The 20414-nt window shown below is 37.0% G+C and overlaps 2 protein-coding genes across 2 annotated transcripts in view; one reads left to right on the top strand and one right to left on the bottom strand.

Moving 5' to 3' along the window:
* Nucleotides 1–5390: 5390 nt before the first annotated feature.
* Nucleotides 5391–16613, bottom strand: tmem127 (transmembrane protein 127). Its single transcript, XM_079827636.1, has 4 exons — nt 16339–16613; nt 12378–12690; nt 8514–8678; nt 5391–6666 (listed from the first exon to the last, which is right to left on the bottom strand). The coding sequence occupies exons 2-4, from the start codon at nt 12613–12615 to the stop codon at nt 6356–6358; spliced, it is 714 nt and encodes a 237-aa protein (XP_079683762.1). The 5' UTR covers nt 12616–12690; nt 16339–16613; the 3' UTR covers nt 5391–6355.
* A 309-nt stretch (nt 16614–16922) lies between these two features.
* ciao1 (cytosolic iron-sulfur assembly component 1) overlaps nt 16923–20414 on the top strand; it is a 15563-nt gene continuing 12071 nt past the window's right edge. Inside the window, exons 1-3 of the mRNA XM_079827635.1 lie at nt 16923–17194; nt 19288–19436; nt 19508–19619. Of these exons, the coding sequence (XP_079683761.1) occupies nt 17056–17194; nt 19288–19436; nt 19508–19619 (400 nt within the window). The 5' untranslated portion in view covers nt 16923–17055. The remainder of the gene's footprint in view (nt 17195–19287; nt 19437–19507; nt 19620–20414) is intronic.

Raw genomic sequence — 20414 nt, 5'->3', positions numbered from 1 at the left:
AAAGCTCCAATCATTTCAAACTGGTTTCTTGAACATGACAATGAGTTCACTGGACTAAAATGGCCCCCACAGTCACCAGATCTCAACCCAATAGAGCATCTTTGGGATGTGGTGGAACGGGAGCTTCGTGCCCTGGATGTGCATCCCACAAATCTCCATCAACTGCAAGATGCTCTCCTATCAATATGGGCCAACATTTCTAAAGAATGCTTTCAGCACCTTGTTGAGTCAATGCCACGTAGAATTAAGGCAGTTCTGAAGGCGAAAGGGGGTCAAACACAGCATTAGTGTTCCTAATAATCCTATAGGTGAGTGTATAGCCTACATTTTGAAATTATTTGAGGCTGAAACATCCATTTCATAAGCATGCGTGTTTATTTCAGCACTTCCGTCAGAAAACAACACACCACAGCCTGTAAAACAGCTAAACGATTATCAGTAAATAATGGTAACCTAAAGAATATAAGAAAATGAAATATTAGTTAAAAAATATTTGATTCATACTATTTCCCCGCAAAGATGCGTCATAAACCGCTCTGCGCTTTGGGACACAAGACCTTCTCGAATATCTTCATCTTCATGTTTTCTCCTGATGCTGCAAAGCAACACTTGTTGTAAAAGTTTCTGAAGAGCGAATTTAATCTTCCACAGGGTCAAGACATTTAGGCAATGTTTGATTATTCACTGCCAGAGAAAACTAAACTAAACTCACCGGCGTGTGTGTGTGTGTGTGTGTGTGTGAAACGCATCAAGTTTAAATAAACTTGACACGCCTTACCAAGTTTAATAACAAGAACAAACTGTGTTAAATAAAATCTGAAGTAAAAAGGTATTCGTCCTACAGTGTTTTTTCTTCTTTCCCACAGTAAAGGATGTCAATAGTTATAATAGACTTAATTATAAGCAAACGAAAGGAAGAAACGTTTATAATCCCCTGCGAACATGTGTGTGACGCGAGTGAAGATTTGGGAAAGAACACGAGATGTCCATGTCCATTGGGATAAAATGGACTAGGCCTATTGTTAAAATAAATGGAAAATCGGGTGACCAGATCGCAAAACAGAATAAAGAAGTGCTAATTTATTTCCTTTGTAAACAAAGCTTTATACTTCCCTCCTGTGGTATTATTCACGTGAAACAGCATTCACATACAAAACACTGGGTTAGTAACGAAATTATATTTTTAAAGTAGAAAATAGTATTTATGTAAAGAGATATATTAAAAAAAACTCTTCTTAAGTGGAAGGAAACGACCTTTTCCCTCACGTGCAACCTAGCGCGGATGAGTCATTATTTGGGTTAGTAAAATAACGAAATGATAGTTTTAAGTAGAAAAAAAATATTTATGTAGAGATATAGTAAATTACCTACCTAAAAAAAACGACGATATCATCGACCATCGCAATATATAACTGTAAACATCGTCAACTGCCAATTTAGGGGACATCGCCCAACCCTAATTAGAATCTCTGTTTGTTTGTTTTTCAGAATTAAATATTAGGTAGTCATCCAATTTTTTATATCAGGGCACAAAGAAATATAAGCAACCCTCTACAATGCGAGTAAAACACTCGCATATGCGAGTAAATCGTCACTCTGGGCGATTAAATAATATCTATCATTAGCCATTGGCTAATAAATTCTCAGAATTTACTCGCCAGTGTGTGTGTGTGTGTGTGTGTTAGATACTAAGAATAAGTTTAGCATAAATATATTTTTACTCGCTGAACACTCTGAATGAGCGTTTGAGAGTTTCGCTCTTGTCAAGCGATCTATACGATTTCAAATCAGCTCATCTGATGTACCGTAAACTCTAGTGTGTGTGAAGAACTCCGTCGCTTTGATGAGCGCTTTTCTCACACAACCACACACACGCGCGCGCACGCGAGCGTCTTACATACCACGCACAATCGACGCGCTACATGTTAACAATATTCTTTGTTGTATTTTCCTGTCAAAATAACGGAGTTAATTTGGAATTATTCAGCTTTTAAGAACAAGCAGAAGATATGCCGTTTTTTTCCGGTAGTGGGCGGAGATAATGCGCAAACGGCAATCTCATTGGCTGGCGCTCATCTATTACTGTTTCGATTTCAGCAAATCAGCTAATGCTGTCAACGTGATTAATATTCATGAACCCAGCAGATCATCAATCCTTAGTGCATTGTATATTGTTATTAGTAGAATTAGTATTATTATTATCTTTTAATAATACAATATAATTACTATTATCTATTTTTTTTACAGAAACACCAACAATATCTTAAGCACCACCAGCAGTCCAAAGTTCAGTTAAATGACAAATATGCATTCATACATGCTTTCCAACAGTTTTAGTTCTAATTACTAAAGTTCTATCATTAAATAGTGCTTGATTATCATAATATCATTACATAGTTTAATGCTTGATTGACTGATGTTAAGCGTGTATGTTCAGATATTTGAAAAGCTGTGTCATTTTACAAAGATATTGATAAATTTGGTGGAATTTATATATATTATATTATACCGGTGTATGTAAGTATAGGTATAACCAGTGTTGGGGAAAGTTACTTTGAAAAGTAATGCATTACAATATTGCGTTACTCCCTTAAAAAGTAACTAATTGAGTTACTTAGTTACTTTTTAAGAAAAGTAATGCGTTATGTTACTTTTGCATTACTTTTTCTCACCTTGTTTTTATTTTTGGATTTTTTAATAACAAAAAAGTTATATTTTTGTGCAACGGACCTCTTCATACCAAAATGTAAATAATAATCCCCAGGCTGAGGTAAAAATGCAGATTCCCGCATGAACACTAGAGGGCGCAGCTCTGGATAATGTAGAATAGGACGCAGGAGAAAAAAAGTTTTACCAATAAAAACAAAAAATCTAGTAATTTTCATCATCAAAGGTCAGCAGCAAGACATTGGTCAATTAAATATAAAGGTAGATTATGCATAAAAATAGTTGTTTTATTTAACATTTAATTATTGGAGAATTCTGATTTAGCATTTGACTGATTTTATTCATTTTGAGGAGGACAGAATCTTATTTGTGCAAGTGAGATAAATAAATGCTCACATTTAGTCTAGAACTACAATAACCCTCATCTGTCAGTCAAATTAATGTGAAAGTAACTTGCGTTACTTTTTTGAAAAAGTAACTCAGATATTTTGTTGTAAATTTGAAAAGTAATGCGTTACTTTACTAGTTACTTGGAAAAAGTAATATTATTACGTAACTCAAGTTACTTGTAATGCATTACAACCAACACTGGGTATAAGTATAATATAATAAAGTATATCAGTCTGGCGACTAAACAAAAAAAATGTACTAGCCAATGGCGATTCTAGTGCCAAGGTGTGCGTAGAGGGTTGCGCATTATTTTAATTTTCTGCGCATGTATGCGTAATCTGCAGTGCCACACCTTTATTAGCGCGCTTCAGGCCCTCCATCTCCTCATGCAGCCGCTCCAGTGTGTCTCTGTGCTGCTGTTGGAGGAACAGGATGTCCTTCTCCAGAGAGGAGATGCGCGGGTCCTGGGCTCCTGGCCGGCCCTCAGCCGCTGCTTTGGGGCTCCTGAGGTCCACAGGTGGAGATCTCACCTTATGGTCACTAGAAAGAAGTCTGGGGTATCTCACCCTGTCCAGATCTCGAACCCTGGACCAGCTGGGTAGGTTCCGCAGGGGTGGCAGATTACTGGTGGACATGATGGTGCTAGAATATTATATTAATAGTTATTACATGGCTCTGTGGAATACTTGATTCTGATTGGTCAATAACGCATTCCAGCAGTATGTTATTTCAGCGGCTCTGGTTATGTAAGAGATAAAGTACATCCATCACTGAAGGGGTTTATTGACAGTTGGGGACACTACATTTTTTCAACTAAATATCCAAATAAATCTCATTATGAAACTAAATTACTGATCTAAAGCCCACACTGTCACTGTATGATAATTGAAATGAACTGATGACATCACCGTTTTCTCCAGAACGGCTGAATAAAATTATGCTGCATTATTTTCCTGTTTAACACTGTAAAGCTGCTTTGAAACAATCTGCACTGTTAAAAGCGCTATATAAATAAAGTTGACTTGACTTGACTTTATTATGCGATAACAACCGGCTGGATGTACATTATCCCGCTTATTACACGGCTAACTTACTTGTCTCAAGTAAATTAGACACAAAATATTGTCTTAATATTTTATTAGCTCTTACGCAAAGAAAAACAAACTGAAAATATTAGTTTTTACCGTATATATTGAAATTAATGCCGAAACTGAAAGGGATCGTTCACCCAAAAATTTAAATTAGCCCATGATTTACTCACCCTCAATGACATTCTTCTTTCAGACTAATAAAATTGGGGGTTATATTAATAAAAGTCCTGGCTAATCCAAGCTTTTTAAATGGAAGTGATTGTAGCTGTTTTTGAAGTTCATAAAAATGCATCTGTCCGTCATATAACTTTATTAAGGCCTTCTGAAGCGAATCGATGTGTTTGTGTAAGAAAAATATCCATATTTAAAACTTTATAAAGTAAAGTTACGGCCGTGAAACCCTTGAAGTCTTCCACACAGTCGAGGACAGCGGAGTGACACGTTAAACATATAAGTAGTACCGGTCAAGATAACGCGTAGTACCCGGATGAGCGGTGTGTTATTCATTTTGGCGGTTGTTATCACACAATAACATACCGCTGAAATGCGCGATTGACCAATCAGATAATAATAATAATCCCAGATAACAACCGCCAAAGTGAATAACACACCGCTCATCCGGGTACTACAAATTGACCGGTACTACTTATATGCGTGTCACTCCGCTGTCGTTGAGTGCCTGGCGCCATCTTGTGACTGAAAAAACTACCACCACGGCTTACAATGGAAGACTTCAGCATTAATGTCAACATATACAGTAAAAACTAATATTTTCAGCAATGGATAAAGGCTTAAAGCAGTTTGGGACTGTTTTTCTACGCGGAAGCTTTGCGCAAGAGCTAATAAAATATTTAAACTCGACAATATTTCGTGTCTAATTTCCTTGAGACAAGTAGTCGTGTAATAAGCGGGATAAAGTACATCCAGCCGGTTGTTAAACCCCTTCAGAGTGACGCTTATTTAATGGATTTACAGCTTCCTTTTTCCTAAAAATGTTGTCTCCCTCATTTACATACAACATACCTCATTAGCGATATTCCATCAGCCATCACTCACCAGCGCGTCTGTATGAATAAGTAACCAAATAAAAGCATTGAAACGAGTATTTCTTCATATTAAGGTCATTAGTGTGGTTTCAGGTGAAATGCCGGCGTCGCTTCCCAAACGTTGCCATGGGCAGCGCGCGGCGCGCTTGACGTGCACACGCATTGAGCAAACAAACATGCACACACACGTTGTTTTGAATCATTTTTGTCTTTATTTTCCATGTAAGTAAACGTATTTTTAAATGAAACACAAAAAAAGGGAAATGTGAAATAATCTAGAACACAAAACCACCAGATTACTAAATAAAAAAAAACTGTGAATCCATTTAAGCAACACAAGTGCGGTATCAAATATCATGCAGTGATTTTATCAAAACAATAATAATCAGACCAGAGCAAAAGCTAGACAATTGTGGATACAATCATGATCAAATGTGTTAAGACTCTCTCATCAGAACATCCTCACAAACTATCAAAATACACCAAACACAGTCACTAATAAAACAAAAACATAATAAAATCCAATGGATACAGAACAAACTCACGATGGGATGTTGGCAAACCTGAACGCCTCCTGATAAAATATTTGCTTTCTAGTTTTTTTTAGTCAAACCAGGTCTTAAATAAATATTTAGTCCATCCATCTTGGGTGTACGTGCGTTAAAGTAACACAACAATAACTGATTAAAAGCAAATTGAAATTAAAAACGTGATGGGGTGAACGTGTGTAGATGAGCCGAAATAAATAAAAAGGATACATTGATACCTAGCATGATTAAAAAAAGTAAAATTATTATTAAGTGTCTTTAAATGAGCACTTAAAAAAACAGGAATAAAAGTCAAAAGTGCAGCGCAACATTTGGAAACCGCGATGAAGCAGAAATTAGACGTCGTTGGGTGATTATAGCCAGTCGATGTCCTTCAAGTCTTTAATCGGTAATAAAAGCGTGCCAAAAAAAAAAAACGTTTGGGTTTTAACTGCCAGATTCATGCAAGATGAATTCAACAAGCAATGCCATATTACTCTCTTTGATTCTTCCATGCACTCTGGGCATCCGGCATGATCTGAATATACAGTATATATTCATATCTGATGGGGAATCTGAGCATCATGTGTTTGTCTGAAGGCCGAAGGTGGCACATGGGCGAGGAACACCACCATCAGGGCGTGTAGGCGGGTGGAGGCTGGAACTGGTTGGTGATGTCGTAGTCGGCAGGGTATGATTCGCTGCTCTCCTCCATCTCGGACAGCAGCTCCAGGGCTTGCTCCTCCTCCTCGGTGGGGTAGTGGCGGAGCAGGTTGGCCGCGGTGGCTAAGATGGAGGCTCCACCCGCTCCGGCCACCAGGTAGAAGCTGATGGCGAAGGTGACGTAGATGAGCGAGCCGTGGTACTTCTTGTGCTGCTGCTGCAGGGACAGAATCAGCTCCGAGGCCCAGTAGCAGAAGCCGATCACTGTGGCACACTGGAGCACTGGAACACACACACACACACACACACACACACTCAGTGAGAATACATTAGTGTTAAACCAACACGCCACTGTTCGTGAAAATAGCCCAGCAGGCACACGACGTCAGATATTAAATGTTTTTAGGTTGTGTTGTAAAGTCCTTCACGTCATAATGGGAACGTTCACACAACGACATCATTAGATGTTGTTGGTTTTAGGTTGTGTTGTTAACTAACCAAAATACAACGTTGAGCCAACGTCATATTGACGTCAATCTCCAACGTTGGACAGACGTTGACGTCAACTCGATTTTCATCCACAATGCAATGTCTGTCCAACGTTGGGGACCAATGTCAATCTGACGTCATATTGGCACCCAGTGCCTGCTGGGAAGCTCATCCTCCGACTCCTCTAGAGTTACACAGTTGAGTTTGACCGTTTTAATTCTGCCGATCTCCGGGTCCGGTGCTAACACTGTTAGCATAGCTTAGCATAGATCAGGGGTGTCCAAACTTTTTTAACCCTATGGGGTACTTTGGGTCAAAAATGACCCGAGGCGTTTTATAATTATTTTTTTTATAAATCGTAGCTTCATCAGAATGGTCCGAAACTTGGTGACTTTATTGGTACTTGGTATATGAACAAAAATTGGGGACATGATTTGGAAAGTCTAAGTGGTCGTAAAAAAAAAAATATATGCACTCAGGACCTTCGGGTCAAAAATGACCCCCATAGGAAATGAATGGGAAATTGGCAAAAATATGAAAATACTGAGTTTTTTTGTGCGTACAATCTACAAATCAGCCAGGATGCAGAAAACAATGACTCAACAGTGAAGATCTCTAAAACATCACACACACACAAAAACACAAATGAACGCGTGCCATTCCAAAAGCTAATTGTGTGTGTGTGTGTGTGTTTTAGAGATTCACCCCTTCACTGTTGGGTCCTTTTTTTCTGCATCCTGGCTGATTTGTAGACACAAAAATGCACAAAAAAACTCATTAATTTCCTATGGGGGTCATTTTTGACCCAAAGGTCCTGAGTGTGACCCATAAATGAAGAACCCCAGAGGGTTAAAAGGGGGCCAGATTCGATGTTGTGGACAGTTCCATATGTATATATATATATATATGTTTTGTTTCTTGGAAACATGACAGATTTGACAAATTTGAGCTGACAGTAGCGGGATGGGACACATGTAAATTTATAGATATTTAACAATATCTGTAAAACGTTCATAAACCAAAGTTTTAATGTGTGAAATTTAAATAATTATTAGTGAGTTAGAACTCTATTCTTATTTAAGTACTTTATGTAGATCACTACAGGTAAAACCACGGTGCAAAGGCTTTTCTTGCTTAGTATTTCTGTCTTAGTGTTTTCCAAATATCTAAAATTCTTAAATCAAGATGCTTTTTTTACTTTTACTAAGTAAAATGACAATATTTTTTCTTGATTTCTGGGGGAAAAAAATCCAAATGATGTGAGTTTTTGCTTAAAACAAACATCTGCCAATGTGGTGAGAAAAATAATATTGTTTCTGTTTGGGACTGAAACAAGATTTAAAGAGGAAACAAGATTATTTTTCTCACCGCATTGGCAGATAATTTTGTTTGTTTTTAGCAAAAACTCACTTAAATTTCATTTATTTTCCAGAAAACAAGAAAAAAAAAAGTTACTGATCTAGTGACTGCATCTTGATTTTTGGATACATTTATACTAGAAACAAGATTAAATAAGAGCTTTTTTTTTTTCGGCTGAATGAAAACGCTCAAACTCAACGGTTTAACTCAAGAGGAGACGAGAATGAGCCGAAAAATAGTGGCGTGTTCCTTTAAGAAGTCAATCCTGCGTGAATCCGTACCCGTGAGGATGTGAGCGAAAGCGTATCTGCGTGTGATCTTGAGGGCCGGGTGTTTGGGTCCAAAGACGTCCAGCAGAAACGCCGTCAGGCTGCACAGAATGCCCAAAAAACAGAAAGCAGCAATGACCCGCAAGAGCAGGATGGACTGAGAGTTCAGGCAGTTATCTGTGGGAGAGAGTCAACAACACAAGCAGAAGATCAGCTACAGTCTAGAAGATCGTATTTGGGGAATTTACACATTACTAATTCATCTTTAAGAGCAAAAGGCATAGTTAAAGGGACGTTTGAGCTTCTCAAGAACCAATGAGGTTCATTCTCGTGTTACGCTTAGGCCTGTCGCGATAGTCAATAAATCAATTAATCGCACGATAAAAAAAATAGCTCGATAATTTTTTCCGGCCACGATAATTTCCAGCGTCCGTTTTTATATCCATTTTTGCCGAGCGTTACATTATATGATCACGCTCTTATGGTGCGTTCACACCGGACGCGATTCGCGCGAGTGATTTACATGTTAAGTCAATGCAGAGACGCGAAATGGCATTCTGCGGCGCGATTCGCACGAATGAGGCGGCGCGAAGGACGCGAATTGAGCGAAACGCTCAAGTTGAAAAATCTGAACTTTGGCGGATATTTCGCGCCCCGTTAACCAATCAGGAGCTTGCTCTAGTAGTGACAACAATGAGGAGAAAATCTGTATATTAATATCTGGTTCAGACAATATGATTATCACTGTGATAACATTAAATGACATGAAACACAACCCAGTCTCTTTTTGTTAAATGCAAGTTTATGTATGATCAATAATACAAAAGTATAAGTAATGTTTAACAAGCTATACATGAAATAAAGCAAACAATGCAGTCAAACATCCAAAGTCAGCGCTAGTAGGCTAACGTTACAACTGCAACGTACAGTTATAGCCTAAAAATATAAAGTAATGAAACTTATCTTTGCCCTCAGCCTAAACGATTTGCCAGGGAACAAATTATAGATCCATGAGACCAAAGATCGGCCGTTACAAGACGAATTATAGCTGGAGACGCCACAGAGACATCAGAGCCAGCGGCAGACGGCAGAAGGACTGGCCGAGGAAAGGTTGCCTTCGCCGGCTTTCACGTGCGCTGAGCGCCGCTGTCCGCTGGAGCTCACAGCTCCGACAACGGCAGATAAAATGTTCAAATAGAAACTGTTTATGTAAATAAACCACAGATTTGAGCTTTAAACAACTACATTATCGACTGAAAAAGTCTTAAAACTACATTTTGTCACACATTAACAGTAGATATGAACAAAAAAAAAGACGTGTAAACACAGCCCATGTCAGCCATTTCTCAACGAGACGAGCTGCTGGCGGAAGCCCCGCCCATGACGCGAATTCGCATCTGTTGTGCAGTGAATGTCACGCGCGATTCGCGCGAGTAAACTCAAAATGTACACGCGTCCACCTTCGCGCGAATTATTCGCGCGAATTGCGTCCGTGCGAATCGCGTCCGGTGTGAACGCCACATTATACATGTAAATGCTTCTCTTATGTGGCGTTCACACCGGACGCGATTCGCGCGAATAATTCGCGCTAATCACGCGAAGGTGGACACGTGTACATTTTGAGTTTACTCGCGCGAATCGCGTGACCTAAAAAACGAGCGTTTAAGGACAAAAAGTGGATTCAGGCCATTGAGACAGAGCGCGACATGTTATATTACACTGAGAACTACGGCGACTAGAGGGAACGTCATCAGAGACAGTAAATATAACATATAAAACTGACATTTGGATATTTGACTTAACAGTGACAACATATTTACTGCACACACAGACATATTGAGGCATACTGAGTGTCAGGATCGCAAAATTCACCCATTCTTCAGCTGAAGCTTCACTTCGTATTGCCCACTTTTATCTTCTTAAACGCTCGTTTTTTTGGGTCGACAGCTTAAAAAAACGTATTTCTGTGTTTTTTAGCTTGTTTGCTGTACACTTTGTCTCATATCAGCTTTTAGACATTGTTCTGTTTTTTGTTATAAGTCCGAAATGACAATGAGGCGCCTCACGCAATACAAAGTCAATGGAGAGCGTTGGATTGTTTCCCCCCCCGGTGTGGGCGTGGCCTAAATACGCTCTGTCTCTATATTCAGGAATATTAAAATGTATCTATTCATCAATATGATAATGGGAAGGGCTCGACATTAAGCCGGTTCACACAGTAAATCTGTCATTCACTTGTCCGAGTAAAAAATGTTCTTGTCCGGATTTTTTTTGTAAATATAATCTATTCTGAAGCAATATTCTCACCAGTGTTCAATCAGCTTTGACATATTTAAATATGCATATTTGTGATATTTGTACCTTTTTATAAAAGGCATTTTTCCATAATCTTATTAAATATAGGCTATGCTTCAGCTTTCCTTTTATATTCTTAAATTTGATCTATAAATTAAATTAGAAAAAGACACTATAGGGCAATTACCAATCAAATTAAATAATTTACACTGAAAAATGACAACTGCATTAAATAATGTTATGAGATTATTTTAAATATTTTTGAATAAATAAGAAATGTTGGAAAGATGAAACTAAAGCACCAGTAGGGGGCAGCATGTGACCGTCTGAATGAGCGAGTCATTGAGTCGATTCAGTGAAACGGCTGAATCATTCAAGAATTTGGCGGTCATTTACGAATAGGCCATTGAATCTTTGATTCAACCGATTCATTAAAACGCTGAATCATTCAGTAACACACACTGATGCTGTGAGATGCGGTTCTGCTGTGATATTTGAAGATAGAACAAGTCCAAAAAACAGTCCATATAGCATCTAAAATGTAAGTGACTAAATGTTAACTAATTGTTTATGGAGCTGGCGTATGAGATCAGTGTCATGTTCAGGAAAACAACAATCTTGAGAATTTATATAGTGAATTTAATCGACTTATATAGTGATGACGATTTCAAAACCCGGCATCATGAAGCTTCGAAGCGTTATGAATCAGTGAGTCGATTCATGATTCGGATCGTGTGTCAAACTGCTGAAATTTGGCGATTCAAACTGCTGAATCGACTCACTGATTCATAACGCTCTGAAGCTTCATGAGGCCGTGTTTTGAAATCGTCATCACTATATAAGTCGTTATTTAGGGTTTTTTTGCACACAAAAACTTTTCTCGCCGATTCATAAAGTTATTTTAGAACCACTGTAGTGAGATGGACTTTGTATCGACGTCTTTAGTACCTTTTAAGGGTCTTGAGAGTGTAAAGCATCTAAAATATAAGTGACTTAATGTTAACTAATTGTTTATGGAGCTGGCGTATGAGATCAGTGTCATGTTCAGGAAAACAACACTCTTGTTAGTGTGATGTTGCTTAACTGTATCATATGTTATAAATATAAAAACTCCACAATTTTAACCGTGTATGTGAACTGAGTTTCTGTGTGTGAGTGTTTTCGATTTTCTCCTCGAGAAGCTGCACGAGCCTCAACAGGACAAGCTTGTCAGTTCGTTTTATATTATTATTCACTATCGATCTCCACTTACACTGATCCAGAATCATTATTGCACTTTGGTGATTCCCTAGTTATTTTTTGTTTTGACATTTTACTCAGGATACTTGTCCGTCGGGCAAGTGAAATTATTTTTCACTTGCCCCTTCAAAAAATCCACGTGTCCCGGACAAGCGTTAATGTCGAGCCCTGTGTGTATTGGTCTTTGAAAATGCGTACCTGCATTATTATGCCATTAGCATTATTTCAGATCTCAGAACGACAATATTATCGTTTATCGCAATCATTTCTTGGCCAATTTATCGTCCAGCTAGATGTGTTATGGTGACAGGCCTAGTTACGCAGCACATTTAGGACACCAACCCTGAATGAGTTTGTCGTCTATGTATCCGAGCACATCTGCGACGCCGATCTCCTGTCTGGGGCAGGTTCCTCCGTGGACCCGGAGCCAGGCCGGTTCTGCCAGGGCCGTGCAGAGCGCCGTGATGGAGAGAGCCCCGGGCAGCGCTGATGCCAGGCTCCGCTCCGGCTGTTTGGGCAGAGCTGTGCCAGCTCTCCTCCTCCGGCTGCCAGGCTGGGCCGTTCCCGGGGGGGCGTACATGATCTCAAACCCACTGAAGAGCCTCGACCCAAGAAACTCAAAAACTCTGGGGTTTCACCTCCACTGGCACAACCGCTGAAAAATACAAACAAAAATCATGTTATAGTAATCTGGAGAAAAGGAGAAGACTCATTCTGCTGTTTTCCTGAACACCATCACGACTGATTTCACATGACAGTTCCATAAACAATTTATTTACATTAAGTCACTTACATTTTAGATGCAATATTCACTGTTTTTCGATTTCAGCAGCGAAAATGATTCAAAAAAAAGATCACAGCAGAATAGGGATGAAACGATTACCGGTTTCACGATAAACCACGATAAAATTTAGTGACGGTTAGTAATATCGTATAAAATTTTATTATCATTAAAACCGCGTGTGATTGTCACGGTTGTGAAAACTCGCGGTAAATCTTGTCCAGTCAGCGTCAGTCTGGCGCAGTTTTTTGAATGAGAATAAATGGCAGAAGGCCGTGACAGCACTCGGGGGATTGTTCTGCCTCTAAAAGGACCAAATCTGAGGCGTGGTCATATTTTGGCTTTTACAAAAGTCCTGAGGGAAACTTAATCTAAGATGGTCACCCTGTCTGCAGGACATGCCAGAAGAAAGTCACTGTAATGGGGAAAACACTTCAAAACTACGAAAGCAAGGCAAGTGGACTTTGACCTCAATACCAAAACTACGTCTGGGAAATAATAACATGAAGCGAACGAACAAATTCAGTCAAGACTAAGGTGACATTTAAGGGATAATAATCAGGGCTTGACATTAACAACCGCCATTTGCGAGTGTAACGTTATTTCGGCTGCACACTAGCCACTCTGGCTGTTGAACTTATTATAGTCTTCTCAAAAGCCATCTGTTATAATCGCGTTGCGCATTATAAGCACTTACACGTGTTTCTATTGAGTTCATGAATGCAATATCTCATAATCAGAGGCGTTCAGATTAGCGGAGTTTTGTTCAGAGCGCGCGCCGCTCTCACGCTGAAATCTGCACTCAAAGCAGAGAAAAACGTGCGATGTACGCAGGAGATTCACTCATCATACAGTGGATGACTGTTTTTGTTCTATTTCAGCAGCGAAAATGGTTTAAAAAAAACACAGCAGAACCGCAGCGCATCTGATATGACTGGCATAACGCTGGTGAATTTAGGGACCGTCTCTAAAGTTACACACAACATTGGTAACGTTACACGTTTCAAACTTCAATAGCATTTGAAGAGAATGACAGTCATAAAAAGACTGTAAAGTGTTCATCTAGGTGTCAGGTATGATGCACACATTTTGATATTTAATAAAATAAACTGTCAAATCATATGGAAATATGGATATGCATTATTTCATCAGGATACTGTTTGGGCTCTAACACAAAATATGCTAGATTTAAATGTGTCTGATAGAACACTGAGAATATTGCTTGGGAATATATTTACAGTGATAATATTAGAGATTATATTTACAACAAATTATTATTATTTATGCGTTATGCGTTGCTATTGATGACGGCCATTAAGGAAGGAAATCCCACAGAATCTAGCTTAAAAAAGTGCGTAGAGCTGCTTTAGTTATTTGTTGTTTGTTGAATTTCAAATATAAAAAAATGTTTTAAGTGTGTGCATCTGTTCTTTTTGAACACTTTCATTTCGTTTGAACAAAACCGTGATAATATTGATAACCGTGATAATTTGGGTCACTATAATCGTGATGTTAAATTTCCATACCGTTTCATCCCTACAGCAGAACCATAACCCGTCTCACAGCATCAGTGTGTGTTAGTGAATGATTCAGTGTTTGAAAAGGAGAAGACTCATGCGTTCACACCAAAATCTCGTCTAGTTGGACGCTTGAGCATTTTTAAATATTTTCTAAATGTTTGAGTCAGGTTTTATGGCGTATCACAGGACTGAGATCAGGGTTTTAAATGATTTGTTGACTGCAGTTAACCTGTTTTACTAGACCGTAGCGCTGCATTCGACAACCGATCTCTTGGCTTAGTGGGGTTCCACAGGGCTCCGTTCTCGGCCCGTTTTTGTTTTCTTTGTATATGTTACCCCATGGGTCAATTTTTAGCAAGCATGGAATCTCTTTTCACTTTTATGCAGACCAGGGCTCGACATTAACGCTTGTCCGGGAAATGCTTGTTTCATAAACAATTAATTAACATTAAGTTACTTACATTTTAGATGCAATATGGACTGTTTTTCGATTTCAGCAGCAAAAATGATTCCAAACAAAGATCACAGCAGAACCATTACGCATCTCACAGCATCAGTGTGTGTTACTGAGTGATTCAGGGTTTGAATGAATCGGTTGAATCAAAGATTCAATGAACTGTTCATAAACGACTGCCTCATTCCTGAACGAATCAGCCGTTTGAACGAATCGACTCACTCGTTAAGACCTGCCGCCCCCTACTGGCAGTTTAGTTTCATGTTAAAATATCCTTTCCAACATTTCTTATTTGTATTAAAAAAAAATATTTAAAACAATCTCATAACATCATTTAATTAAGTTGTAATTTTTCAGTGTAAATTATTTAATTTGATTGGTACCAGCCCTTTAGTGTCTTATTCTAATTTAATGTAGGCTATTGATAAAATTTAAGAATATAAAAGGAAAGCTGAAGCATATCCTATATTTAATAAGATTAGGGAGAAAATGTTCTTTATAAAATATCCTAAATATGCAGATTTACATACGTCAAAGCTGATTGAACACTATAGTGAGAATATTGCTTCAGAATAATGATATTTAACTCTGGAGATCACCTGATAATTGTAAGTCAGAATGTAAACTGGGCCACAGATGGTAAGCACAATTACATCAACCCAAAACTAACTTAGTTAAAATGCCACAGCCCATAATGTTTATTTATTTATTTGAATATAGACAAGAGAATAAATTGTTATGCAAGTACTTTTACTTTTACTTAAAGTATATTTAAAATCAGTTGTAAGCCATTAGTGCCAATTTAGGAGTTATTTTAGACAGTGATCTTAGGTTTGAGAAGCAGATTTACTTTTTATTTGTTTTTATCACTTGAGATTATTACTGAGTGATTCAGTGTTTGAATGAATCGGTTGAATCAAAGATTCAATGACCCGTTCATAAACGACCGCCTCATTCCTGAATGAATCATCAATAATAATAAACAAGAATGAATTATATATTAATAAATAACAATAATAGCAATGATCTAATTATAGTTACACGGTGCATTTCTTACCTAGGTTTCCAGTCCAAATATTTAAAAATACTTAAATCAAGATGAGTAAAATTACACAATAAGAATTTTCTTTTTGAAAAATCCAAATTAAGTGAGTTTGTGCTTAAAACAAGCCAATCTGCCAATGGGGTGAGAGAAATAATCTTGTTTCTGTTGCCAATTTCAACAGAAACAAGATTATTTCTCTCACCCCATTGGCTTGTTTTAAGCACAAACTCACTTAAGTTTGTGTGTAAATGCACACTTATCTAGTAAATGCATCTTATTTTAAGATTTTTTAGATGTTTAGACTGGAAACATGACAAAAATACAAGCATTTCCCCGTGTATAGGTAGACATTACTGATATAATACAGCATATTTACATACTTGTTAACCCGTATCGTGATAAATTACTGATTACTAGTATAAACAGACACATTGTTAAACTGTTCCTGATATGTAAAAATATCAGTGTTTATAAAGAACGGTTTATTTAACGGCTATATTTACCCGTTTGCTGTGACTGAAGCTCCTCTGTGGGGTTTATGACATGAGCTGGCCTTACACCTTCACAACACACACAAAACCTTCTCAAATCACGACTAAATATTACACAACTTATTACAACCCGACTGTGGTGCGTTCGGCTTCGATTGACCCCGCTGATCGCCGCTACATCGAAGACATATTCGTGTGTTTTATTCGTGATTTCCCGAGAAAAACGTAAACAATAGTCCGTCCGCTTCCTCCGTCAGACGGAGCCTCAGCCTTCCGTTTCCTGTGTGGCCGCTTGGACCAATCAGACGCGTTTTTCCGCTGACGTCAGTCCTCGTGCACACATGACGTTAGGAATTGAAACTATTCTGTGGCGCAATGTAAGATTTTCCCTCAGAGATCCTCACACCCTTGATTTACAGCGCAATGTTATATTTAATTAAATAATTATTTATTAATGACGATGTTAGGGGATATCTAATACATACAATATCCTACAACAAACAAAACGTTTAAAAATATATTAAAAAAATAAAATATAATACATATTAATATTCCCGCTACTTTCCTGATGGTGGCGCTACTGCCGCGCATTTGTCTCAGCTGCGAAACACTGAGGCACAAAGCAGGAAGTGGCTCTGCTGATAAACAGAAGACCTGAAGCTGTGATATTTGAGAGAGAGACGGGGGAAGAATTACATATAATCATAAATATCATCCAGTTGTGTAGAAATGAAGGGCGAGATGGAGCTGCTGCAGAGGGTGAGCGCGCACCCGGACGCGCGCTGCTGGTACGTCGCGTGGAACCCCGCGGGCACACATCTCGCGTCATGCGGCGGGGATCGCGCGATCCGGGTCTGGGGCAAAGAAGGTAAAACACAACATACATGTTTTACATAAACATACTTATATACTGAACTAACTCAATCATGAACAGTGACACACACACACACACACACACTGTAGTCTAGAGATCAGACACATAACACAGATAAAAAGAGAATTATATATGTGTGTATTTAGTGCTGTCATATCGAAATCAACATGCGACATATTAGCATCTAATGTGTGTGTGTGTTATATTTATATATACATTTCTGTGTGTATATTCACACACACACACACACACACACACACACACACACACACACACACACACACACATATTAGATACTAAATATTCAACTATATTACTGATCAGCTCATTTCAATTATCATTGTCACAATTACAAGATCAAATGTTGAAAATATGATTTTAAAAGTCCTCATTATTAGATAAAAAGTCAAAAATACGACATGCTAAGTCATAATTATAGACTATTTTTGACATTTATCTAATAATGAGGACTTTTAAAATCATATTTTCAACATTTTATCTAATAATAAGGACTTTTTTAAAATCATATTTTCAACATTTTATCTAATAATGAGGACTTTTAAAATCATATTTTCAACATTTTATCTAATATTGAGGACTTTTAAAATCATATTTTTGACTTTTTATCTAATAATGAGGACTTTTAAAATCATATTTTTGACTTTTTATCTAATAATGAGGACTTTTAAAATCATATTTTCAACATTTTATCTAATATTGAGGACTTTTAAAATCATATTTTTTACTTTTTATCTAATAATGAGGACTTTTAAAATCATATTTTTTACTTTTTATCTAATAATGAGGTCTTTTAAAATCATATTTTCAACATTTTATCTTATAATTATGACTTAGCATGTCATATTTTTGACATTTATCTAATAATGAGGACTTTTAAAATCATATTTTCAACATTTTATCTAATATTGAGGACTTTTAAAATTATATTTTTTACTTAATCTAATAATGAGGACTTTTAAAATCATATTTTCAACATTTTATCTAATATTGAGGACTTTTAAAATCATATTTTCAACATTTTATCTAATATTGAGGACTTTTAAAATAATATTTTTTACTTTTTATCTAATATTGAGGACTTTTAAAATAATATTTTCAACATTTTATCTTATAATAAGGACTTTTTTAAAATCATATTTTCAACATTTTATCTAATAATGAGGACTTTTAAAATCATATTTTCAACATTTTATCTTATAATTGACTTAGCATGTCATATTTTTGACATTTATCTAATAATGAGGACTTTTAAAATCATATTTTCAACATTTTATCTAATAATAAGGACTTTTTTAAAATCATATTTTCAACATTTTATCTAATAATGAGGACTTTTAAAATCATATTTTCAACATTTTATCTAATATTGAGGACTTTTAAAATCATATTTTCAACATTTTATCTAATAATGAGGATTTTTAAAATCATATTTTCAACATTTTATCTAATAATGAGGATTTTTAAAATCATATTTTCAACATTTTATCTAATAATGAGGACTTTTAAAATCATATTTTCAACATTTTATCTAATATTGAGGACTTTTAAAATTACATTTTTGACTTTATCTAATAATGAGGACTTTTACAATCATATTTTCAACATTTTATCTTATAATTGACTTAGCATGTCATATTTTTGACATTTATCTAATAATGAGGACTTAATAAGTCTAAAATATGATTTTAAAAGTCATAATAGTGAGGAAAAAGTCGAAAATACAACATGCTGCTAAGTCATAATTATAAGATCAAAAGTCAAAAATATGATTTTAAAAGTCCTCGTTATAAGATAAAAAGTCAAAAATATGATTTTAAAAGTCCTCATTATAAGATAAAGTTACAAATATGACATGCTAAGTCATTGTGAGATGATCAGTTGAAATTATAAAAAACATTTGGATTTATAGTAAAAATTATGATTTACTAATCTAAATGATTAGTTTGACTCCTATTTATGAGATAAAAAGCTGAAATGAGATTTTAAAAAGTCAAAGCCCACACTAAGACATGAATGATAATGCAGTATTTGACTGTGTGTGTGTGTGTGTGTGTGTGTGTGGTCAGGGGACGGGTGGCAGTGTGTGTGTGTGCTGTCGGACGGGCACCAGCGGACCGTCAGGAAGGTGGCATGGTCGCCCTGTGGGAACTATCTGGCCTCTGCCAGCTTTGATGCCACCACATGCATCTGGAAGAAGACGGAGGAGGGGTTTGAGGTTTGTTTCTGCAGCACACCCTTGAATATAGCAGGAAGTGACATCACTGACGCCCTGGCGTGTGTTTGCAGTCGCTGACCGTGCTGGAGGGCCATGAGAACGAGGTCAAGTGTGTGTCCTGGGCCCCGTCCGGGAACTTCCTGGCCACCTGCAGCCGGGACAAGAGTGTGTGGATCTGGGAAGGTACATTTGGGGTTTTGTTCGGAAAGCAAAATAGCCCGAAATCTCACGATTAGCCGGTGCATGAAGAAAAACTAAAAATGTAAAATGTAATTTTGTAACAAAACAATAGGTTTTTTTTAGAACAAATGTACTTTTACTCTGTTCATTAATGTTTTTACTCAACATCTGTGCAATTTTTGGAGTATTTATAATAATTTTTTAATTTATATAAATACATTCAAAATAATTTTTTTAACAACATCTGTGCAATTTTTGGAGTATTTATAATAAATTTTTTATTTATATAAATACATTCAAAATAATTTTTTAATGTAAAATTCACTTTATAAAAGACCCACATTTCTAGCTTTCATTGGTGGGGATAACGTGGATAATCCGGCTCCTATTGAAACCGTTAGATTTCTTATTATTCCGCCATTGAAGTCTATGGCAGCCCATAGAACCGTTTGCGGGAAAGTTATGAAATTTGGCACACTGATAGAGGACTGGCCCAACATTAACCACACCAATTTTGGAGTCTCTAACTCAATCCCTCTAGCGCCACCACCTGTCCAAATGTTCACTCATGTTTATGTTAATAACTTTTGAACCCTAAGGGATAGAGACAAAATTCCCGCCATTTTGAATTTTCCGAAAAACCTACTTTTTCGAACTCTTCCTGGGCCGTTGCTCTGATTTTCACAAAATTTTAACCAGATCATCTTCAGGCCGTGCTGACAATAAGTTCAAGAATTCAAGTTGATTCGTCAAATCATTTTTTGATAAACGCGCAAACAAATTTTACGTAGCAGTTGT

The sequence above is a fragment of the Gobio gobio genome (assembly GCF_949357685.1).
Source record: "Gobio gobio genome assembly, chromosome: 10".
Lineage (NCBI taxonomy): Eukaryota > Metazoa > Chordata > Actinopteri > Cypriniformes > Gobionidae > Gobio > Gobio gobio.
The sequence above is the reverse complement of the archived record's forward strand: the minus strand, read 5'-3'. Positions and strand labels throughout refer to the sequence as shown.